Source organism: Panonychus citri, unplaced genomic scaffold (assembly GCF_014898815.1).
Source record: "Panonychus citri isolate SS breed McGregor unplaced genomic scaffold, ASM1489881v1 Contig00139, whole genome shotgun sequence".
In the NCBI taxonomy this organism is placed as follows: Eukaryota; Metazoa; Arthropoda; class Arachnida; order Trombidiformes; family Tetranychidae; genus Panonychus; species Panonychus citri.
Window position 1 is genome coordinate 1,042,847 of NW_026515544.1, and position 25,560 is coordinate 1,068,406.

At 32.5% G+C, this 25,560-nt stretch overlaps 3 protein-coding genes across 5 annotated transcripts; 2 read left to right on the forward strand and 1 right to left on the reverse strand.

The window, feature by feature from the left end:
* The first annotated feature begins 367 nt into the window (after positions 1-367).
* LOC128394461 (transmembrane protein 135-like) lies at positions 368-3,561 on the forward strand. The gene is made up of 2 exons (XM_053354789.1): positions 368-696; positions 1,900-3,561. Exon 2 carries the CDS (start codon positions 1,964-1,966, stop codon positions 3,362-3,364), a length of 1,401 nt encoding a protein of 466 aa, XP_053210764.1. The 5' UTR covers positions 368-696; positions 1,900-1,963; the 3' UTR covers positions 3,365-3,561.
* A 5,031-nt stretch (positions 3,562-8,592) lies between these two features.
* On the forward strand, positions 8,593-13,006 carry LOC128394112 (uncharacterized protein DDB_G0271850-like). Its single transcript, XM_053354367.1, is given in 2 exon segments — positions 8,593-11,660; positions 11,663-13,006. Coding segments are annotated over 2 exon segments (2,805 nt in total). The 5' UTR covers positions 8,593-10,084; the 3' UTR covers positions 12,892-13,006.
* A 3,756-nt stretch (positions 13,007-16,762) lies between these two features.
* Positions 16,763-24,608, reverse strand: LOC128394519 (E3 ubiquitin-protein ligase UBR2-like). 3 transcript variants are annotated; one of them, XM_053354853.1, is made up of 8 exons: positions 24,374-24,608; positions 22,989-23,490; positions 22,547-22,670; positions 19,204-22,462; positions 18,975-19,135; positions 18,410-18,853; positions 17,475-18,324; positions 16,763-17,349 (listed from the first exon to the last, which is right to left on the reverse strand). In XM_053354853.1, exons 2-8 carry the CDS (start codon positions 23,387-23,389, stop codon positions 17,150-17,152), a joined length of 5,439 nt encoding a protein of 1,812 aa, XP_053210828.1. In that variant the 5' UTR covers positions 23,390-23,490; positions 24,374-24,608; the 3' UTR covers positions 16,763-17,149. The 3 variants fall into 3 exon arrangements, with proteins under 3 accessions (XP_053210828.1, XP_053210829.1, XP_053210830.1); XM_053354854.1 differs by having other exon boundaries at positions 22,989-24,220; XM_053354855.1 differs by having other exon boundaries at positions 17,487-18,324; positions 24,374-24,606.
* Between the last annotated feature and the right edge of the window lie 952 nt (positions 24,609-25,560).

Genomic DNA, 25,560 nt, shown 5'->3' on the forward strand with positions numbered 1-25,560 from the left:
AATTTATATATCAACTATTGTAACAATTAACATCAACCTAAATTTTTACATACTAACAACAAAAAGTTACGCTGTTGATTATTTAAGTTAATATGTTCAATTGTCAATCAATTGAGGGTGAGAGATGATATTCTTGATGATGATGCAAAAGAGAGGAGGTAAGATGATGAGGGAGCTGATGACGAAAATGACGAAATTAAAATTTAGGTTAATTGTGAGTAAATTGTGAATTAAGATTAACCTTTAAAGTGAAAAGTATTTGACTTTTTATACTAATTAATACATAGACTTTAGTTGATTGTGATTGATTTTAACTTCGGGAGGTTTTAATTGTTAATATTTTTTGTTTTCATTGGTTTTCCAATGAATCAAGTTAATTAATTGGTAACTTGTTTTTAATTAGTTGATTGTCGTTGATTGTGATACGAAACCTGTTTGTGGGAGTTGTTCAGTGTTGGTGAATTTGTTTCCTTTTAAAAATCTTTTTCTTAATTTGCTACTTTTTCCTTTAATTTAGTTTATTTTCCAACACAATTTAACTTCACTTTGTGTTAACTTTTGTCTAAATCAACGTTAATTGTCAACAATCAACTTACATTCTGTTAATTGTCATCTACTTTTACCTGTGATTGTTTTTTAAAAGATTAGAAATCAATTCCAATGGATTATTTATCTTTAATTGTTTCGAGTTAAATTGTAAGTACAATTCATTTTAATTGGTCTAAATTTAGAAACTAATTGTTAGATTCAACAATCAGTCTATTGAAATTCATTTCCAATGACAATTTAGTCTTTAGCTGATCAAAACTAATTTAGTTTCAATTTTCTGTCAAGTTTTCAATTGATTGTCTTGGTAAATAAACTGATTCAATTTGTTAATTGTTGTTATGTTTTTTAATCTGATTGTTTTTGTTTCCATGATTAGATTGTTGATCTTTGTGTTAATTAATTGACCTTTGGTGTTTTTTGATTGTTAATTAGTGAAGGAAAAAAAGTATCCAAATGATGTAAATGAGTTTGAATGGAAATTTAAATCAATGACAATTTAGATGATTGGACTAATTATATTCAGTTGATTATGATGAGGAAAACGACTTAAATTGTAATCATTTAAAATTGGTTCATCTAATTTTTATCCTGTTGATCGGTAACAATTTCCAGCCAAGCAAATCAAGTTAACAACAATTAAGGAAAATAAAAGTTACTTGAACCAAAACAACAATTAAGAAAAACATAATTTTAAATTGTTTGGGCGCGAATACAACAACAGACAATTAACTAACTGTAACATCATTAATTTCACTAAATCAATTCAACATCCAGTCAACTAATCATTATCATTATCATTATTTTCATGATTAAATATTGATTATCACAAACAAACCTGATAAATATTTGAAGCATTTGATTAGTCCTGTTAATTGTTGTACTAATTTCTTGTTCATCATAACAATTAACATCACGTTCTCGAAACTTGATTGTTACTTTTAATAACTTTAAATTCATTTTTCTATTACAATTTTCAAACTAATTAACAATCAATATTAACATGATTGAAATTGACAATTTTGTGAACTAAATTGTTTGTAGTCAAACAATTTAGTTTTTCATTGTGAAAACAATCAACTATTAATGAAGAAACAATTGAAAACAATGTTTCCTTATATAAATTAACTCTCAACAATTTAAACACAGACAAAACAATTAATATCAATGGTAACAATTATTATTAAAACTATTAGGAGGAAAAAAAGTTCATAACAATTAAACAACGTGACAATTAACATGAAAACAATTAACAGAGAATCATTTTTATAAATATCATTTTTCCCCCAACAATTAACAGTTAATTAAGATGGTTAATGATAATGAGAAAATTTTTTCCCCGTTAATCAACAGGTTTAATCGTCATTAAGTTTAATCCAGTTAGATTTTAATTGTCCTCAAGAAAATCAAGTTAATCATGTCGATTCTCAGTAAATTGTGGGACAAAATTTTACTACCCGAATGGTCATTCAGATACAATTGTTATGAAACTGCCCACACATGGACACCTTATTGTTCAGAGGCCTCATGGCAGATCGGCGCTTCCGCTTTCCAGGAAGGCCTTAAGATGTACTCGGCCTTGAACTTTTTACAGTTCATTTTAAACCGTCGGTACACCGTTGAAGCGGCGACCAAGTCCATCGGCAACGCACTTAACTCATCAACCTTTTTGGGTGTCAACGGTTTCCTGATGTTCAGCCTGTTTTGTGGACTTCGAGGTTGTACCGGTAAATTTTATTATTCCGTTGTCGCTTTCCTCCCATCATTTTTAGCCGCTTATGCGGCCATTTTTATTGAGCGGCCTCATCGTCGGTCAGCTTTAGCACTTTATCTTATCAATATTGCCTCTGAGTGTTTATATCGAGTTGCCGTTAAACGGAAACTGTTCAAACCCATTCCTAGAGGTGAGATTATCCTTTTTACTACTTCGATGACCATCCTGATGTACCTTTATCGATCTCGTGGACTGTCCAATGACCCAATTAGTTTACTCATTAAAGGACTGATTGGACGGGAAGAGGGTAAAGGTGGACTTGCAAGAGCAGCGGCTGTTAAAAGTTCAAACAATAATAATAATACTTTCGGTTCATCTAATGGCCTAATTCATAGTCCTTGGTCAATACTGACCCGTTACTCTCATCCCTCTTGCCCTCATACAAGTTACTCATCGTGTTTTACCTACATCACTTCCGGTTTGGTCAAATCTTCGGGTCTAACTTGGTCCATTTTAACGCTTATCTCCTCCTTTAAAAATCCTTCACGACTTTTTAAAGATCCAAAAACTGTCCTCTCTCGAGCCACTTCTAACGGTAAAAATATCCGATTCGCGGCTTTCCTTGGACTATTCGTGTCCACCTTTAGACTGGTCAATTGTACCCTCCGTTCAACCTGCGGTGGATCAGCTGATTGGCATGCAGCCCTTGCTGGGTCACTCGCCGGTCTAACGATGTCTCTCTCACCCAATTCAACGATATCAACCTATGTGACCTGGAAGTGTATTGAAAACATTTACTGTTTTGGCTTTTCAAATGGCCTTCTACCCGATCCCGTTAACATTATACCAATTATTTATGCTACTTGTGTTTCCATCATTTTTTACTGTGGCGTTTTAGCACCCGACACAGTTAGGCCTTCGTACGTTAAGTTCATGGACTCGGTGACCCGACAAAAGATTCATCTTTTCAATCGTAATGTTTTATCCGTTTTCCGAACTGGTGCTGAAAAAGGTTACGAAGATTTCGTCCCAAACTTGGACCCTCGATTTTGTACCAAAGCGTTTATCGAAACAAATTACCTTTGGATGCTTCCAGCAAACTAATTAACTAATTGATTACAATAAAAAACTTTCAATCTCTGTGATTAAGACAATCTCATCCTCTAAAAACTTGACCATCATCATCACTGTTTTAATTGTTACCAGTGTCAACTAATTGTAACATGAAAATCAATCTGATCAAATAATCAAATCAAAGACACTTTAAAATAAAATTAAGAAAAAAATCTTAATTATCTTAATCTTATTACTATCCTTGATTTATTTAATATCCTCAATCACAATTTAAGTTAATTTGGTTTGAATAATTATCTTATCAATCTATTGATTGATTGATTAGCTTTGTTTTATAATCAAATGACATTTTAATTGTGTTTTTTTTTCTTAATTGTTCCTTAATCAAACAATGGACCACAAAGAATCAAAAAATCCTAAATTAAGCAAATCTACCAAATCAATGACTAAAGACAAGGACAAACCAATTGAAATGTTGTCAACATCTTATTCATTGCAACCAACAACTGATTCATCTAAATCTAATCATGATTCAATCAATGATCAATCAAAAGAAGAGCCATCTTTTAAATTACCTGATCCATTGAATAGTTTATTGGGTAAGTTGACAAATTTTTTGAAACCGAAATCAATAGAATCGGATAAAGTTAATCGACCAATTAAAAAGAGCTCATATGAACCATTCGAGATGAAAAGTGAATCAGAGACAACCAGTATTGATGAATGCAAGAATTCATTGATTCCTAAATACATTGATGAGCCAATTTCTGATTTAAGAATCCACAAGTTTAAATGGACAACAGTTCGATCAATCTTGAAGCCTAAATCTCCGACCAATCCAGTAACTGACCAGAAATCACCACCATCGACGCCAGCATCTCCACCATCACCACCACCACCACCACCACCACCAACAACAACAACAACCACAATACCAACAACAATAACACCAACACCAACCTCAACAACTGAAACTGCAACAATTAAGGATGTTAAAAGTGAAAAATTAGCTGAACCATCGGGACACAAATCAGTTGATACCAAAAGTAGATCAAATTTAACTGCGATGCTATTGGCAGAAATTAATGAGCGACTTTTAACTAGATCAAAACAAAATAAAGCTCGATCATACAAACGATCGAAAACTATATCGGCAAGGTCAAGAGTTCGAGGTAAAGTTCATTTTAGAACTCGAAGCCGATCAACTCGATACCGAAGTAAACCTAATAGAAATTATCATCATCATTGTCATTGTCAAAGTCGACGAACCTCATCAAGTTCCGATGATAGTATAACCCTAATGCAAGTGTAAAGTTAAATTTAATTACAACAATTGATTGTTACTTAACAACAATAGAAGAAGAAGAACATCAATGTAATCAACAAAATTAAATCGATAAAAAAAAATTCGTGAATTCGAAACAAAAAGAGAGAGAAAAAAAACTTTTTATTTTCCATAGAAACTTTTTTATCGAAAATGTGAAAGAAAACAAAATCCAATGAATTTGCATGTTACTCATTTTGTGAGAATCATTCATTTAATATTATTGAACAGAATTCGAGTAATCAACTCGAAAAGCATAATAATTAAAAGAGGAAAATTGTTTCAGTCATAAAAGTAAATTGTAATTTCCAATCAAATGTAATCAAAATTAATCTAATGAATTTAATCATCATCCCCATTGATTTAATAACATTAAGCACTTTGAGGCATAAAGGGAACTCGAAAAAAAAAGTTTAGTTTAAAAAAAAGTCCAAGCTGAATTATTATTATTGAAAAGGTTTCTCGAGTTAGAAAAATTCATTGATGTTTAAAGATGATGGAGATGATGGTGGGGTGGGTAGTGGGAGTGGGAATAGGAGGAGAGGAGGAGAGGAGTGAAAAGAAGCCAGAAAATTAGTGAAATAAAAAGTGAACTGAAGATGAAGACACAGAAAAGGTTTCCGAAATTGAGATTGGTATTTTAATCATAAATATATCATCATATGTATAACTGATAATATAGAGAGTGAATCTGTTCCCATGGTGGGAAATTTGCTGAATTGTCCAGAAATTGAATTGATTACTGGTTGAACTTGCGCATTTTTCATCTACCCGATTGTCTTCATATTGGATTCTCATAATGATGAAAGTGGGAGAAAAATTTGCAAAATGATGATGAAGATAAAATCGATTGTGTGTGATTTTGGTGTTCAATGTGAAGAGGAATCAGTTCAAGAGAAAGAAAATTCTGTGAATTTTTTTTCTTCCTCTTCAGAGAAAAAAAATGTTCCCCAAATTTTGCATCATCTTCATCAAGCTCAGATTGACTTCTGGTGGAGGGAGGGGGTAAGAGAAACTCTCTCTCTCTCTCTCATGATAGATGAAATCAATTTGGAAGATGAATCCAAAGAGAAGAAAAAAAAAGTTCCAAAATGAAAAACAATCTTCGATTGAATGGTTCCAAGTCAACTGACAGAGAAAGTTTGAGAGAGCGAGAAAGTCAAGTTTTTCACTCCTCATCTTAAACTCTATCACCACCATCATTAGATGCTGATGATGAAGATAAAAAAGGAAGAGGAAAAAGTTCATTTCTATTATTTTATGAAAAAGAAAAACAAAATTATTATGGAAAATCAATGTAAGAATTACATTTATATTAGGAAAAGACAAAGATTACAATTTAAATCAGATCGTTTGTTGCTCCTTCAAACTTTTTTTATTATCTTTTCCTCTTCTCATCCTCATCCCATTTTCATTATCATCAATATCTTCCTCCTTCTCATCATCCACTCACTTCATGCTTTTAATGCTTTGAAAAAATATGAAGAAAACACAATCATTGCAACCTTGCAAAAATCAAATGCAAATGATTATCATCTTGATAAAATGAAACCTTTCAAGCATCACCCTCATCATCATCATCATCATCAGCATCATAATAAGATGATGAGAAACAAAAGATTCACAGATGAACCAATTTTATCAATCATCATGTTGATAATCATGTTCATCTTTTACCCTAAGGGTTACAGCAAAGTTCAACTGATTATCAAATTTTACTGTTATTTTGTTGTCATGATTATCATGAGGTTAATGTGAGAAATATTCAGAATTAATGTAAATTCGAGAAGAAGAAGAAAAGTAATAAAGAAAATCAATAATAATAAACTTGGAAGAAAATTTCGAAGGGGAGATAAGTGTCCAAGAGAAAGAAAAAAGTTCGAAAGAATAAAAGAAAAGACCAAGAGGAGAGTCATAAGTTTTTCAGAATTCAGAATTTGTTAGAACTTTTTTCCTACTCTTTCTCGACTTTCCCCTTACCTGAATTAGATAACATGTGGGAAGAAAATAGAGAACAGGAAATTTTCGAATAAAATATGAATTTCCTTCCAATCGAAATCTGAATAATATAAAATACTTCGAAAATGTTGGAATAACAAAAGAGAATAAAATTTTCTTATTTATGGCCATGTTTCTATCTTCATGTTTAGTAGAGAATCGAAATTCAGAATCTCTTCAGAGAGCAGAAAAAGTGAGGGAAAGAAATTGTAGAGAACTTTTTTATCTTTTTCTTTTTCTTGGATAACAAATTTATCTAATATATTGATTCTTGTTGTTGGATAATATGCTTTTCGTTTTTTTTTCTGTTTACGTTTTCAATTTTTTTCCTTTTTGGATCAGATTTTTCTTGAGAAGAATTTTTTTCTCTTCATGGAATCAGAATTCAGGATAAAACTTTGAGAAAGAATTTTTTCTCTCTTTCTTCTTAGAAAATGTTATCCACCCATTCCCTTGATCTATTTTCACTTTTACCCTTCATCAGCTGAAAGAATGAGAGAAAAATTCTGGTTCATTTTGATATGGAAAATGTTCAGTGTTGGATAAGAATTCAAATCTATTCTCAGTGAGGATAAATTCTTGGAGGAAATATTATCCACAATTTTGCTCAATGTTCCAACAACACCCTGCAGGTGAAACTTTTTTTCCAGTTGAAAAAAGAGAAAAGTTTAAAATTCGAAAAGAAGAAAAAGAAATAAAATTCAATTCTCCCTGAATTTCATTCTCTCCCTTTCTCTCTCTCTCTCTCTCTTTCTCTTTCTCCCTCTCTTATAACCTTTACTAGTTCCATGGTAATAATAATAATGAAAATTGGAATTTGAAAATTGTTCGATAATTTTGTATTACCCTGATTATGATTTTATCATTATCATGTAAAAAAAAGCTTCAAGGGTGTGACTATAAGTTGATAAAATATAATCATGATAATAAAACAAGGCTGAACTCTGATAATGCTGATAAATGCTGAGTAACTGGGAGTGATAAGGTTGAATCTATTATGAAATATCTTAGGGTGGTAATAATATCAATGGTGGAGGTGATGATGATGATGATGAGAAGGTGGGAGTTGAAATATAAAAGAAAATCAAAATTTTTCTCCATAGAACTAATTTTCTTTTCGATTTTCTCTCTCTCTCTCTCTCTCTCTCTCTCTCTCTCTGCAGAAATATTAATCTTTACCTGAATAATGATAAATTCAGATTGGAAATTTACATCATCATCTTTTGAATTTTCATATAAATGTTTAAGTTTAGAAGTAGAAATACATAAATAAAATTTGGAATCGGTTTTGTTTTCTTTTCTTAGAATTTTTGGAAAAGAATTTTTTTTCTTCATTTTCATGTTAAATATTCAAATGATAATAATATTCATCAAATTGGTTTAGAGTTAAATTAAAAGTAGATGGGAGAGTGGGGAGGAGAAGGTGAGAGTGGGAGTGGGAAAAAGAGAAGCCAGAGTTTTTCATGAGCTTTGAAAACTTTTCAGAAATAAAATGTTACCATGGAAACAATTTCCTCCGGTTTTATCTGTAGTTTTCAAGGGAGGCAAATATATTATATTTAGCTTAGAGTGAGAGAGAGTTAGAGAGACATGGAAGGGAGTCAAAGAAAGGAAAAAGAGAAACGAATGACAATTTTAGTCTCTTTTAAGAGAAAAAAGATCCAGAGAATTAAAATTTACTCTCTCACCATCTCACTCACTCCCTGTTCAATTTGACTCAATTCGAATGCGCTACCTCTCCCTCTCTTCTAGTCTCTCTCACTATCTCCCTATTTTCATCTTATTTAGCTTTTGCTCTTCATTCGTCTTTCTATTTCTCTCTCTTTTTTCCTCCAACATTCACTTCACTTGCTATTCCAAAAATTTCAGCTTCTCATCCAATCGATAATCTCTCTCTCTCTCTCTCTCTAAACATTTCACTTCTCTTCCCTTATAATCTTCCTCCTCTTTTATCATCACATTCACTCTCTCTCTCTCTGTTCTCACTCCCTTTTATGACTGATATACATAATATGAACCCTTTTCTGGTGAACATGATGAACTTTCTCCCTCATTCTCTCTCTTTCTTTATCTTCCTTTGATTAAAATTTGGTACAGAGTGGGAGGGGTGGGAGTGTAATGAGTTGATCCAAAAATTTTGGTAAAATTTTCTGCTCCTTTTTTTCATCTTCCTTCATCATCAATGAAAAGCCCCTCCTAATTACTCAACGCTGATTGTAAGCAAATCAGCGCCTCACGCAACTCCCAAAGTAAAAACCTTCAACCTGAATGAAGATAAAATGAAAAAAGGGGAAAAAGAGAGAGAGAGAAAATAAAAGGATGATGATGAATAAAACAAAATCTTTTCTTTTCAATTTTCAAATTGCATCAGAATCATCATCATCATTATCCTCATCATCAACATTTCCATCATCATAATTTTATCATCGACAACAAAAGTCTCCTACCTACTCTCATCATCCAAATAGTAACTGAATAATTTTCACTCCCACTCTCAGAGGAAGATAAAATCATCATCACAACAACCACTTCTACCTTCACCTCCACCTTAACCCACTTTATCATCATCATCATCATCAGTTGATACTCTCTCTCTTTATCTGTGTTATCTTCATCTTCATCTTCATCTTCTGTCTATGTCTTCGGTGGGATATTAACTCTCATGGAAGAAAAATTTTCACTTGATTCAATCTCCAAACAACAACAACTTGTCAACTGTTGTTTCCTTTTGTATTTGATTTAATCAATGATCTCGTTGATTGTTGACCTTTTTTAAACTTCATCATCAATAATCGTTATCATCATCTTCATCTTTATCATCCTCAAAGTGAGTGAGCCTCATCATCACCACAAACTTGGTAAACAAAACTTTCAATTGTTTATAATCAAATCTTTGGTTTTATTAATTATCCTGATGATCATTCAAAATTAATGCCATCCTTTTAATCACTAATTGCCATCATTATTTATCAAAATTCATCATCCTGCTTATCATCTTCATCATCCTCATCATCTTCCAGTGCCTGTGGTATAAAAATTATCATCATCATTTTCCCATGAGTTTAAAGTAACAACAATCAAATGTTTAACCATTTTCAAAGTAATCAACACAATCATCATTGAATTTAAAATAATTGTTTACAATTTGATCAACAACAATTGACCATCAAACATCAAACTACTGTCATCAAAGGATAATTAAATCAACAATTAAAAATTAATCAACTGTCAACACAATTTATAAACACAAATCAATCCCTCGATGATTACATAATGATTTATGCAAAAGTTAAACAATTAAATTGGAGTTTAAATTAATCAGTGAAAGAAACGGAGAAAAAAATTTCTCACTAATTAAATAATCAATTAAAGTGGATCATCAAAAATTCATCATCATCATCATCATCAATTGATTGACAATCATCACCATGGGTTCAACGAGTAATATTAATAACGATTCATCAACTTATTGTTATCGCCGAAATCAATCTCAGGTATTACAATTAGTCAACAATTTAGGTAAATTGTTCACCGATCGTAATCTATTTGATTGTTCAATCATTTGTGAGGGTAATCAAGTAATTAGAGGACACAAATTAATGTTATCCGCTTCATCTGATTATTTTAAAACCGCTTTCAATTCATTTGGAGGTAATTCTGATGGTGACAACAATTTAATTTCTCACTCGTGTTCAAATACTGCGATAATTATAAGGGAAATACCTTATGATGATTTAAAGTTAATCATTGATTATATTTATTCTGGTGAGATGATTATACCCTCAGGTCAATTGTCTTCCATTCAGAAATCATGCCAATGGTTAAAAGTAAATTGTTTACCATTAAAGGAAACATTGATTCCAATTAAAAGTGTAAACAAAGTTAATTCATCTTCTTGTAATGCAAATTGTGCTTCTTCCCGGATTAAATCAGATGCAACAACATCAACAATTAAGGTTAATTGTGGTCGTCTTTCAATTAATAATGATAATAATTCTAAAAGTTTGACCAATGGTCATCATCATCATGGTAACGTTAATGTGATTAATTCATTGAAACGTGTTCCAAGTTTATCGTTTCCATTTCGTTCATCTAATAATCAACAATTGATTAAGATTGTTGATCCATCAACTGATTGTGGGTTAAAAGGGTTTAAAGCAAGTTCATCATCAATTACACCGACATCTTCATCTTCATCATCTTCATCATCTTCATTGAACTTGAAAATTATTTCATCACCAAATGAGACTCGAAAAGTTAATTTAAATTCATCTTCGACCGGTGAATCGTTTGTCCAACTTCGTGAGCTTCTCAGACGAGATCCGGATCCTTATTCAGACACTGGGAATGAAAAAACCGGAAACAGAAATGATGAAATGATGATAAGTAATCAGGAAAATGGTGAGATTGAAAATGAATTTGACCAAAATAGGGTTGATCAAATGAAGCATGATAATGGTAATGATGAGGATGATAATGATCGTATGGATGATAGAGAGGAGGGGAAAGAGATGGAAAGTAAAAAGATGATGACAATGGAAGATGATAAACAAGAGGAATTGATTTTTGAAGAGGGAGAGGAGGAGGTTGGAGGTGAAAGAGGAGTTATTATAGAGGAAGATGCTGATGAGGATGAAGAGGAGGTAGAAGAAGATGAAAAGTTTATTATGATTGAAGGAAATGATAATAATAATGGTCAAGGTCAAGAGGTGGACAACACTGACTATTTATCATCCGAAGAGTTTGAAATTGATATTCCAAGGTCAAATGAGCATCACCATCAACCTTATCATCCTCATCAAAAGAGGGATATGACTGAGGAAAATAAAGTGATGACCACAAATGAGGTTGAAATTGAAGATGAGGATGAAGATGAAGATGAAGAAGAGGAAATTGAGGAAAGGGTGATGATGAGAGATGAACAGGGAATTGAAAGTGGAGGTGAACCGGAAGATGAGGAAGATGAGGTAATCGATATGAGGGTAAATAGTGGACGTCGATTTGATCATCATTCTCACTTGGGTCATCATCACCTTACCTTCCTGGTCATCATCATTCATTAGCCGCTTTTCAAGGGCAAAATTTGGAAGCTGCTGCAGCCGCTGTTGCAGCGGTGGCCGCAGTAGCAGCTTCTTCCGGGTCAACTTCTGGTACTTCAAATATAATGGATGAATGTCCATCCGGTGATTCACTTGACCTTGACTGTGGTGATAAATTAAGAGCCACTAATTACTCAATGATACCTTTTACCGCATCAATAGCATCTTCATTTAGCTCAGCCACTGCTCGAGCCATAGCTGCATCAACAACCTTAGCCGTTGCTTCAGGTTTACTTTCAAAATCTCAACAATTACAAAATCATTCATCTTCATCTTCACCCTCTTCATCAACCACAACCACAACCACTACAACACCAGGCATCAATGGTACTCACCAGAATAACCTAACCAACGGATCATCACATCAACTTCATCCTCATCATCTGAATCATCATCATCAACAACAACACCAACATCATTCCCATGAAATACTTTATAAAAAAACTTCGTCCAACTCTGATTCCCATTCCGATATATCAACAATACCACTGAAAAGAGGTCGAGGTCGTCCACCACGTCACCTTCGTGACACCCCAATAAACGGTTCATCATCTTCATCACTCACCAACAATTCAAACTCTTTAGAACCATTTCGAACTTACAAAGTTCGAAATATTTTGCCTTCGGCAACCACAAGTGACCTGATCCTCCAGCATTCAGCAAATAACAATAACAACAACAACAATAAAGTAAACAATCAACTTAACGGTGAAACAAATAATCATCATCATCTCATATTATCAACATCATCCAATCTTGGATTAACTTTGAAACGGAAAATCCGATTAAACAACAACGGACTAATAGGGCTGGTCACCGGTGGAGGGTCAACTAAAGGTCGCAAGCCGAAAATGTCACAATCAAATGATTGTTCAAATAATAACGGTAAAAACGTTTGCCCCTACTGTCCACAAGTCTATTATTCAAATCAGGCCATGAATGACCACATCAACAACGTTCACACCGGAAACTCACGGAAGTATACATGTGACCTTTGCTCCAAGGAGTTCAGTTGGAAGATCAGTTTGACCAAACACTTACGAAATTCCCATAAACCCGATAAATTAACTGAACAATTAACCACCAACAATTTAATCGATTCCAGGCAACAACAATTAACTTTAACAAACATGTAAACAAAACTCCTTGTAAACAATTAATGTAATTACTCATATAAACAATAGATGATTAAAAAATCATAAAGATAATTTATCAATAACAATTAACAATCCAAAGTTAATTACAAATGAAAACAAAAACAATTTCTTTATATCGTATCGATTTGATTGTTTACAATTAACTGGGAAAAAGTCATTAAGATTAACAATCTTAGCTAAATTGTAATCAATGAAAATAATTGATTGTTACTGTTGGTTAACTGTAGTTGAAAATTGAAAATTTTCAATGACAGAGTAAAAGCTTTTTTATGAAAATCAATTTAATTGCTTACAATTAGTTAATTAACATTAGTTTTTAATCATGATAATCAAAATCTTTTATTATTGTAAAAGTTTCATCAATTTTTTTTTTGCCAAAGAAAAAGGTTTTCATCATTATTTTCAATTCAGTTGGGAATTGATTGTCTAGTTAATTGTTATCGTTGATTGTGGTGGTCTATTCATTTTCTCAATTTAAAATTTGGACAAATTATTTAGCTAATTGTTAATCATGATCATTGTTAATTGTATAAGACTTGAAGGCAAACTAACTGGAAGTGAAAAAAAGTTCATAGAAATTGATTCAGAATCAAGATTATATAATTTTAATGGATTTTAATTGTAAAGTAAAAATAAAAGGATAACAATTAAACCTCTAGAACAATTGAAAGTAAATTGTGATTTAAGTATATTGAGTAGAAATGATTACAAACTTATAGCCTGAAGATGATTGATTTTAATTAGTAAATTGTGGTTTGATTTACTTATTCCAGAGGAACAATTAAAAAACATCAATATAGTGAATCAAAATTCTGAAGAAAAAAAAATCTCACCATGAATTCAGTACATTAGTTGGAAGACAAAAAGAAGATGAAGATCTGTCATCCTCTCTCTCTCTCTCTCTTTCTCTATGTAATATTTACATTGCCTGGTAGCATTAAAAGATGATAAGGAAGATGTAAAGATTAATCATCATCATTATCAACTAATATTTTACAAATAAAATGCCCGCCGGTGAAAAAAAACATGAAAATGTTGAGAAAAAAAAGTTCAGCATAATTTTCATGGTGGTAGATGAATATGATCACCATGAGCTTGAAGATATAAGATGAAAATTGCAAAGCAAAGTGATTTCAATTGAATGGGTTAAATTGCATCAATCTGAAAATGAAATAAAAGTTTCCACCTCCAGTGATGGTGGAACCACCATGGAAACCTGAAAATCACTCCTAGAGTATAATAATAACCCTTGAGAAGATTTTTTTATTTTCTCTCTCTCTCTCATCTTGTTCTCATGAAAAATTTTCCTTGTTGATAATTAATGAATCCATCGAGGGAAATGTATCAATAACAGAATAGATATTGAATGAAATTTTATCGATTGAAATTAAGCATCAGTAATGTGATGAGAAATAAAATTATACGTTCATGTGACCTTAGAACAGAAAAAAAAAGAGTTCGAAAAGAAGTCGCTTTTCAATATGAATATATTATATTTATCATCTTGATCCACAAAAAGAAGATGAAGAAGAAGAAGAAGAAGATGATGATGATGATGAAAAAAGAGAGGAAAATGTAGGAGGTGGAAGAAGAGGAGGTGGAGGTGGAAGTTGCTCATTCTCATTTGCATCACCAAACCTCATCGATTTTATTCCCTGTCAACTCAATTTAATCCGATATTTTCTTCTAAAATCATCCAACCCTTTATCTTCATCATCATTCTAATATCTTGATCTCTCTCTCTCTCTCTCTCTCTCTCTCTCTCCATCCTCATCTTTCTCCTCCTTCTCATCATCTTCTTCTGTGTTAACTATTCAACCCACTCACTCATTTCCAAAGTATTTTAACATATCAAAACTTTTTTTTCTCCTCAGTTTAGTTTCGACTTTACTTTTCCTCCTTCCTCATCATCTTTATCTTCCTCCACCCCCCCACTGCCTCATCAGCATCTTCAAGAAAGTCACATATTTCTGAATTAACCTATAGCTTCATCTTGTTGTCAATTTTAGGCAAAAACTTTTCCCTCCTCATCCTCATCCTCATCATCAACTCTCATCCTCTTATATGTATTATCTGAACAAACTAATTTTTTTCATTGATCATCATGTAAAAATCAAACGGTTAACTGTTTGGTGATGATAATGATGATGATGGTGATGATACTAATGAGGATGAAAATGATAACGATGATAAAACAGTGGAGGAAGAAAAGTTATCTAATTTCAGTTAGATTGAGATATTCATGATTAAATTTAATTTCAATTAAATCATTTCATCATCTTCACAATTTATTAATAAGTGATTCTAATACATCAGATTGTTAATTTAAAAGGAAGAGGAAAAAAAAAGTTAAAGAAAAAAAGTTTTTCATAATTTAAGAGTTGATTTTTTTTTCTCAACTTCTTAATTTTCCTTTGATTCAGTTAATATCATGATGATTTAATAATGATAATTGTAGTTAGTGATGATGAAGATGATGATATAATTAATGTTGAACAGCTATCAACATAATCTTCATCATCATTATCACCCATGAAAATTGTAATTAAGCCAATTAGTGAGTAAATAATTATAATAATCAATAATTTAAGCTCCAATGAACATTAACAAAAGTGAAATGAATTAAATTGCTAAATTATAATCAAGATTGTGATGAAAAAATAAAATTAAATTTTGTCGTTTTCATGATAATCATAATCATCATGATGAAAAAAAAGGTTTAATTAAATTCTGGTTTAAAATCATGATTCTTATTCAGACTGAAACGCAATTAACCAGAAGTTAATTGCTTCCCTTTTGTTATTACATTAAAAAGATCTCGAAAAAAAAGTTTGATCAAAATTTAATTGCAACAATTAGCAAATTGTATGGCCCATAATTAGTTCAGTTAACATGATCAAAGGTTTAATTGATTTTAATTAAATTCAAGGGAAAATAAAAATAATCAAATTTAAATGTCATCAGTTAGCTAATTGTTATCATCTTTTATTGGTTGTTGATTAAATCTCAATGTTAATTGTCGGGTTGAAATTAAATGTTTCCAAAAATTAGTTCAATTATGATTATGTTAATTGTTGGAGTTAAAAAAAAAGTTCATCTCAATTACAATGATGAAAAATTGATTGTTGACTTTGATTGTAATCAAGGAATAAAAGTAAATCTTGTTAATCAGTCAATCGAATCAAAATAAATTGATTAATAACAATAGAAAGTTTTTCTTAAATCAATTGAATTGTTATTTGTAAAATATCATCATTTCAATTAATCACAATTAATTTGATTGTATCAAATTTAATTATTAATTGGGTAAGAAACAAGTTGATTACAATGATTGATTAATAATCACAATTGTATATCAAGTATTTCATTTGTTAAGTGTAAAAGTGAAACCTTTTAATTTGATCTGTTTAAATTGATTTCTTTTTAATTGTTTACAATAACATAATTATAATGATAATTAAATCACTTTTTTTAATTTCGTTTCCTAATCATAGAGTTGATGTTGTTGTCGTTCAATTTGTATAAATATTGTTTTCAATTGGATTTTAGTTAATAGTTGTGTTGTTGTGAGTATTTGAAGATTATAATGATTTTCAAATTGTTCAATTGTTGGTTGATTGTTGGTGAAATTAAAAGGGATTGGCTTAGAGACACTTTGCTTTTCTTTGCATGGTAATCACTTGAGGATAAATGATGAAGATGATGATTAGGCTGATGATGATGAGAAAATGATATAAAATATTAGATTGCTGATAATTCGCCTTTTTAACTTTCTTTTGCGACGATATGGTTTAAATTGATTGTGGTTGATTCTCATTGGCAATAAAGGGGAAGAGAGGGAGAATGAGCGTTCACGGTTCATTCAAACAATTTAATTCCATGAAAATCACATCAGAATATAAGCTTTTTTCTTGGGTACAAAGGCTTTGAATTCTGTTGGAATAAAAAAAATAGGAGAAAATGTTAACGAGATAAAGAGAAGTGGCTCAGAATTTATGGTGATCCACCATCTCTCTCAATCTTTCTCTCCCACCCTCGTCCTCTCATTCATTTTTCTCTTTCTTTTCTTTCTTTGTGGTAAAAGTTGAAGGAAGTTTTTTGTTTTTTTCACAATTCTAACATTATCAATGTCTGCTTTTTATGTTTATCTTTCATATGATAACATGATGTAATTATGAGGTTGTGTGTGTGTGTATGTGTGTTTATGCGCGTGTTGTGGGTGGAGGTGGCGGTGGTCTTAAAGCAGAGTCCAGTTGATTGTAGCCATGTTACTATGTAATTCCAGGGAATGAGCGATTTCTTCCGGAATTCCATGTCGCAACCATAATCTATGAAGCTGTTTGTATGATGATTCACATAATGACAATGGATTCCCTCTGAATAAACCTTGATCAGTTTCTCCATATTCATCGATATAAGGTGGAGACATGTAACAACCTAATATATATATAAATTAAAAGAGTACAATTAGATTTAAATCGAATTACAATCAAATAGGATTAGCTAAATAAATTAGCAGGATAATTTGTTATCATAGAAGCATAAGTAAAATTGATAAGTACATGAAGGTTTACCTTTAGCTCGGCCAGCAAGAAGGACAATCTTACAATCACGAATACGTAGAAATATACCAATACCTGCACCACAATCGTGAGCGTGAAAGGTACACGCACCAACCATTGTACCATCGATCTCAGTCTGACAACAATAACTTTGAGAGCAAAGTATTGTGCCACAGACAAGGCACATAGTTGGTGTACGAGCTTCGTCACTCTCTGAATTGGGACAAGTAAACTGGGAGACACTGTTGATTAATTCACTGTAGTCTTTGGGTAAATCTAATAATTGATTAACAGAATGAGGCTGTTTGATAAGTTTAAGCGGAAGATTGGGCGGTAAGAGTGAATTTTCTGGTCTCTCGCAAACTAAAACTCGTACACGTGGATGTTGACACCAGAGACGAGCAAGTTGACGTAATGATTGGCAACCAATTAGAATTGAAAATTTTGATGATAATCCAAGATATTCACAGAGTAGAGTAAATTCAACATCTGAACTGGGTAATGATTGACCTCCACCCTCTTTTAATTTGGCAGGAGGAACAACACCGGTTAAAAAGTGGAAGAAAACTGCAGTACATCTCAAAAATGGAAGCAATTGAGCTCTCAGCATTTTAATTAGTCGATCAGCTCGATTTTTATTATATTCCTTAAGCTTTTCCCCTTTCTCCAGATCTATTACCGCTGAGACCAATATGCTGGTGTAAAATTCATGAATAAAGAGACTTTCACTTTCACTTTCAGTATCTTTGGAATCATCAATATCCATTTGATTACTAGAACTGCTACTGCAACTATCACTAGTACTACTACTACAATAATCTTCAACGAAATCTTTGTTTGAAAGAATGATCTGTAAAAGAAAAAAAAAACATTTTTTCAATTAGTTAGAAATCGCAAATTTTTCTCATCAACTGTCAGAAAATATTAATACTTACTTGTACACAATGGAAGACGGTCATTAGATTAATAAAATGCTGGTCTGAAACACTCCCGTTTGGTACTGAAGGAGTTGTATAAACAATATCTTCAGGTAAATGAAGTGATGGACTGGTTAAGATTAAGGTTAACAGTAGGCCAAAGGCATCAACGTCTAAACAACTTGGACCGAGAATATAATCTTCATAGACGAGAAGATATTTAAGAAGACGAGCACAATGAAGTCGGATAAAACCATAATCATCTTCAACGGTAATAACTCCCACATATCTGACTAGAGCTTGAAGACAATTATATCTTCTGGAAGATAGATCACCGAAAATGGATTTCTTTTCATCTCTTAAAACTCGTTCAATTGAATGGATTGTGAAGGCCGCTGCCCAATAAGCATGGGTTGGTAAGCTCATATCTTCTTGGATAAAATCGGAACGATGAGGAAAAATCTATAAATACAAGTGAGAAAAAAAATAGAGATAAATTAGAGTAAATTGTATACATAAAGAGAAAGAGAAAGAGAGAGAGAGAAAAAAAAAGAAAAGTAGAATCAGCAACTATTTTGATTACATGAAAAATTGATTGATTTAAAAGTCTCATCATAGCTTTGATATCGTCAGAAAGTTTTCTGGAGATTTCTATAAAAGCTGTAGTTATCGTTGCAACGTAACCTCCATCACCGATTCGAGGGATAAGACCAGATATGGGTATGGAACAGTCTTCCGTTGAGCCTAAATAAAGAAATGAAATATTATCCGCTTCTTTTTTTCACCTCAAAAATGATTATTTGTTAACTAACCAGAAGATAATTTGATTAATGATATTTTCTCGATGGTACCAAGTAGACTGGTTATCCATTCGGAAAAGTTAACATCTCGGATAAAAGATTCCGAGTCAGAATCACGATAGATTGAAGGTGGTATTAAAGGTATCACAGCATTACTCAGGCATTCACATAAAGGACACAGAAATTCACTTTTATCAACGTCAAAGCTAACATGTCGTCCATAGCGAAGAGGTCGCCTCCTCTCTTTACTTAGAACTGCATCGAAAAACTTTTGCCAACAATCGCTGTGCATCACATGTCCACAGGTTGAAACATGACACCCGAAATAGAGATCAGAAGGCATGAAAAGTTGAAAACTATCTTCTTGTACTGAACGTTCACGATTCTTTGAAAGAACCGTTGAACCTTGGACAAAAGCGGCCAAAACCATACAACGACCAGATAATTCGATGGCTTGTTCTTCTCGACAAAGAATGCATATATGACTTTCTTCGGGAATCTCTTTACCTCGCTGATTAATTCCAACAGCACAAGGTTGTTTTGGTTGTTCTTCTCTAGATTCATCTTCGGTATTGGTTAAATCCATTAAAGATCCACCCGAAGTACAAGATGAATCTTTATCTTTAAAATATTCTGCATGACCTTTGATGAAATTTTTCTGCATATCTTGCATCTGAGCCATGATTCGAGCTCGACGTTGGGCTGCAATTTTCGCTTTAGATGTTTCTTTAGATAAAGGTTTTTCATCTTCCATCTCGGAGACAGCGGAAATCATGGTTGATGGTAATTCGGTTCCTCTTAATTTGGCAACATCGGAAAACTTTTTCAATGTCCACAAAAGTAAATCTCTATGTGATCCGATACGGGGAACATCAAGACATGCCTCAAATAGAGATAGTAAACATTTGGAAACAGCAAGTTCGGTAAATCTGACCTGGGCCTCTCTTTCACCGGAAGATGTTGACTGTTGTTCTTGTAATGATTTACTTTCCTCGTGAAGAGCAACTCCAACTAGATGTAAAATTTTCTCAAATTGTGTCTCAGAAAATGAGAGTGAGTATGTTATTGTCGCTCGAAGCAGAACCGAATTAATTATATATAGAAATATATCACTGGTAAGAATTTTCAATATTGGAGTATAATAAGGTGCAAATTCGGGAGGTACTGGTGGAGGACAGCAGATTAACTTCTCACGGTTGGTGCGTTTACGTTTTAATTGTACCTCTTCAGCGGTAGATTGTTCTTGACGTGAATAATGGTAAAAGAAAGGATTAAAGTTGGCATAAAATTCCTCTTTCAGTTCATATTTTCCACCAGCTTGATTGGGTGAGGGTCGCTTGAAATTGGCAACATCCAAGATTAACTTTTCAATTTCAACCTCATCACAAAGCTCACGAGGTAAACACTTTAACAGGTCACTATGGGTCATTGGTTCCATGCACAACCAATGGATAATCTCACGTCTCATACGCTCTTGAAAGGTCACATTACCAATTCCAGGAGTATATCTTTCACTGACAATGATCAATAGAAGATTGAGAAATTCTTCTACCATGGTAACTGTTTGCCTCATAAAATCTTCCTCTGGTTTACGACTTTTACTCTCAAATGAGTCTTGAGCCCAGAAAATTAGGCCAAATTTGTTGAGAACTAAGATTAAAAATTCATTTGGATCCATTGAAGCAGCAGCAAATTGTAACATCATAATATCACGATCATACATTTCATCTCTTAAACGAGTATTGTGATAGAAATAAACTTGATTAACTAATGAGTAACCATTTCGTCTCCACATTCCGGCTCTAAATTGAGCGATTAAAACCAATGTTCGAAGTGGAAGCTCCATGAGAACACGAGCAGAGGGTCGAATAATTTCTTTGGGATTTAGATCTTTGGTGGTCACATGAAGCAATAAACCGGCGACTAGTCGTGACAAGGGAATATGTATGGTAACCGGAGAGGTTGACACATCATATTGTATACACTTAACACGATGTGAACACAGAGACCATTCATCGTAAGTTATGAAGCTCATACGATCTGATAAATCTTGCACAGAGATACGAAGAGCTTTGACCAGTACATTTGAATCGGAACCACACCAATCAATGATTAATGATAAAATGGGAGCCAATTTAAGTTGTAAATTGATTCCTGTTTCCCATTCAGCTTCAAATTCAACATGTGCACCAATCTGTCTAATAACGGAATCCATTCCTTGCATCCAACCAAGAAGTTCAATCAGCTTATGGAAACCATGGAGGAAACTTTTCCGTAATTCATCAGTCCAAACTTTAGGTTTTATGTAAAGTAAATATTTAAGATCACATAGTATGAACTGAACTCGTTTAAATGATTGAATGGTTGCATTGTTACGTTCAAAGGCAAGTTTACCCTCGTTATTACGATGTTTAATACATTCATTGAGAAATGTTGATATTAGGATGTTAAATGCATCATCTTCAGCAATCAGATTGTAAGCTAGAGTTGGCACCGTGAAAATTTGAACAGCAAGACTTGCAATTGATACACCATGTTCATGATCATCATTGATAAAATCTTTCATCAAGGTTGAATAGATTCGGGTGAAAGTTTTAGCAAATTGTTTTTTGGTCTCTGAGTTCATTAAAAGTCCAATGATAAACAGTTGATGCCATTGATTTCTAGCAGTTTTCCATAGACGAACATCAGCTTTCATAATGGACTCCAAGAGAATTGTTCGATTTGTATCATCAACTGGATAGATTTTCATCATAATAGATCCAAATATTGATCTAAATCCTTCACAATATTGTAAAATATTTTGAAGCCAAGTAAGAAGCCTCATGGCAAAGGTTTGATGAGCAATAACACTAGTTAACATAACATCACATCTTAAAGGTTTACTTCCACTTCGACCGGTAAATTTTTCTATCAATTGTTTAACTTGAGAACAAGGTTGAAAAGATGAGCATCGGACAATAGTCCGACCTTCATGATCAACCGTTGTGGCAAAATCTATAGCTTCCTTTGTTGTACATTCAATTGCACGGCCCAGTGTTTGGATAACTTGATCGTATGTATGAATTTCATCATTAAAGAGCATAGTAACATAATCTGCTGATTCGGGATCAATTAAACTTGAATTAATATTTAAACTTTCAGGTAAGGCTAAAGGATTGTTCCATTCTAGTATTTCAAAACAGTAATGGACCACAGTTTTCATAATTATCTCAGTTCTGTTGACAAGATCGGAGGCTAATCGTGTCCTTGGATCTTCATTTGGATCAGCCTAAAGTAGAAATGAAAATAAGTATAAATTGTCTTTAAATTGGATAATCTTGATAGATAAACAAATGATAATGATAAGTGTCACCTTTTGACTTCCTTTAAGATGTAAATCACAGAAAACATGTGCTCTCCAGGCTTCAGCGTCACCACAATCACAATATCCACCACCGGAGCTCATACACATTTTATATTTGTGGCTACGATGGGAACTATGAATAAGGAATAGAACGAAAAAAATAATAGATTGTTATGAAAATCAATCTTTCACAGTGGAAATTGATTGTATAAGGGTGAGGATAAATTGAGTAGAAATTTTTCTGAAAGAATCTCATGATAACATATCACAACTAAATAGTGATAATTATATTCCATTGACAACAAATTGGAAATAAATTGTATGCGAGTTTTAAGTTAAGGTGAAATATTGGGTAAAGGGTTTTTCGTTTATAGCAGAACGAATAAAATTGTTGGAATCTGATTGGATAGATGAATTTATCTGTGATTTAAGGAGCATGAAGGTGTCTCACCTTCGTTTAAAACAGTCGACACAGAGGACACAGGAAGCATCAAGACCACAATCACGACAAGAGTAAACAGGTTCACCTGATTTGAACATTTTACCACAAAGCATAGGATCGGCATCGGTTTTCTTTAGGCTTTCACAAACCTCTTTGGGTTTATCACTTAAGGTCAAAAATTGTTCCAAAGGTAATAAAAGGGTAGACTTAGCATTTTCTTCATCAAATTGAATATTTAAGCAATTACAGTCTCGAGAAGGACTGTATATACTGGGTACAGTGCGAGCCCAATATGTACGTATATCAGTTTCAGTTAAGATTCCTTGATTAAATTTAACCAGCCATTCATCTACTGGTGGTTGGAAGGTTTGATCCAAAGTCATCTTATCTCCTTCCTTAGATCCTTCCATAGTGTAAATTTATGAATATATCTTTGTATATGGTGATGGAAATTAAGAAATAAATGATTTGGTGATGATGGTGATGATGGACTTTTCCTTAACTCGTTCAACTAGAGGGACAAATAGTAGCATAGTTAGAAAAACATCTCTGAGAAAAATTATCACAGCTAAAAAAAGATGAAAACAAGTTAAGGGCTAAAGCATAAATGGTGATGTTGTTTCTTTAAAAAGATGGTGATGATGTGATGATGATGATAAGGAGAATGAGCAATTGAGAGTGAGAGATTGTTTTGGGTATCAGAAAATAACAGAGACTAAAGGATATTTGTCAAGAGTGAGTTTCATTGACGGACAAAGGTTAAGTTAGATACGAGTGACAATCAAATATGTTTATCGAATAAAAATTGAATATCGAGAAAGATATAGAGAGAAATAGAGAAATAGAGATAGAGATAGAAATGGAACAGATAGGAAAATCAGATTAATTCCGTATTAAATTTCTTCACTATTTGTAATTTAAAGAGAGAGAGAGAGAGATAGAGAGAAACAAGACACAGGAAAAGTAAAAGAAAGAGGATGTAGATGTAGAAAGAGAAAGCAAGAGGCAAGGGAAAGAAAGACCAAACAAAAAGTAGAATTGTTAGAGAAAATGCTGGTGATGATGAAGATAATGAGATGAAGCCCAAAGATAAAGAGATGATACAAAAAGTGTGTCCAGGAAAACAAGACCCAACTGCCGAAATTCAAACTCTAAGACCTGAGACCAACTGATGAAACCTTTTTTTCTTTACGATAGAACAAAAGAAAAACAATCAAACCAATGATGATGATGTGTTGTCTCTATGGAAGAGATTTTGATTCATAATGATTATCACCAACAACACCAATGATTTAACAGGTCAGAAAGAGAGAAATAAAAGACAGAAAGAAAAAAAAAGAGAGAGAAAAAGAGAAAGAGAAAATAATAAAAGAGAGGAAAATAAAAAGACTTACCTTCTTATTTTCAATATTTTTTTTCTTCTTCTTCTCTTACAAGACTTTGAGATTTTATCTAAAAATGTTGGTTAATATTCTCTAATAGTATTGGCAAAGGTTTACATAATTAATTAATTGGAAATTAGGAAGGACCATTAACCATGACAATTAAGAAAAAAACAGAATTAGAGAGAAAGAGAAAGAGAAAGAGAAAGAGAGAAACAATTTAATTAATTATCAAAACTCATCAACACAAAGATTTGTTATAGCTTCAACAGCGTCTCCTATTGAGTTCGACTAATTCTAATTAGTCGTTTGCGGTTCAGACTACCGCATACAGGGTGACAGTTAAATGAAGGGAATTATAATAAAAGAATACATGAATTATATAACTCATAGTTGGTTTTCGATATAAAATCAATATTATCAATAATATTTTGTATGTTTTGACTCGTTATCCTTGGAAAGTCTTTGATTGTTGTTCCTTTTTCTTGAGCGATTTCCTTCATTAATTCTTCGCAAATAAATGGATGATGTTCTTCCTTCTTTTCGCAACATTTCACTTTGACCATCCGCAATTTGGTATTAGTTAATCTGGATAAAATTTGACAAGTCAACCAATCTTTTTCAGTCCATTTCTCTCCACCGTCCATCATTATTTGTATTACATCCTTTTCTGCTCTTAACCAGTCCTTGATTCTTTTTTTGATATTATTTTTCATCATTTTCTTCCAATGATTCCTCGATATCACCTTCGTTTCATGAATAATATTATTAATACCATCGAACCTTTCTCTTTTGAGTTCCCCATATGACCAATTCCAAACCAATAATCTATGATGATAAAAAACCTTCTGTCCATCATCTCTCTTTTCTTCGTCATATCACGATCAGGTAGAAGAATTGATTGATCATCTTCAAAAGCAAAATCAGCTTCCATTTTTTTACCGTTGTCCTTTGACCATTCACTGAGTTCCATCCACATCCCAACAAGAAAGTGATCCATCTTATAAATTGCATGAACATGTGAACCTGAAAGTGTGTGAAACTCTAATAATGAAATAATATCATCAAATAAATGAAAATATTTCATAAACATGGTCCGATCTGTTTTGAAAATCATGTAACCCGACATTTTAAGCTTTGGAAAAATAATATTATTAATGATCAGCTTTTTTGTCTCTCTACTTAATACCACCAATTGA

What these genes read in the sequence shown, in the direction of transcription:
- LOC128394461 (XM_053354789.1), top strand. Translation starts at nt 1,964, where the DNA reads ATGTCGATTCTCAGTAAATTGTGGGACAAAATTTTACTACCCGAATGG.
- LOC128394519 (XM_053354853.1), bottom strand. Translation starts at nt 23,389, where the DNA reads ATGGAAGGATCTAAGGAAGGAGATAAGATGACTTTGGATCAAACCTTC. An exon ending in GTCGACTGTTTTAAACGAAG is followed by an intron (nt 22,671 to 22,988) that starts GTGAGACACCTT and finishes CCTTATTCATAG; the next exon opens with TTCCCATCGTAGCCACAAAT. An exon ending in AGCTAAAGGTAAACCTTCAT is followed by an intron (nt 17,350 to 17,474) that starts GTACTTATCAAT and finishes TATATATATTAG; the next exon opens with GTTGTTACATGTCTCCACCT.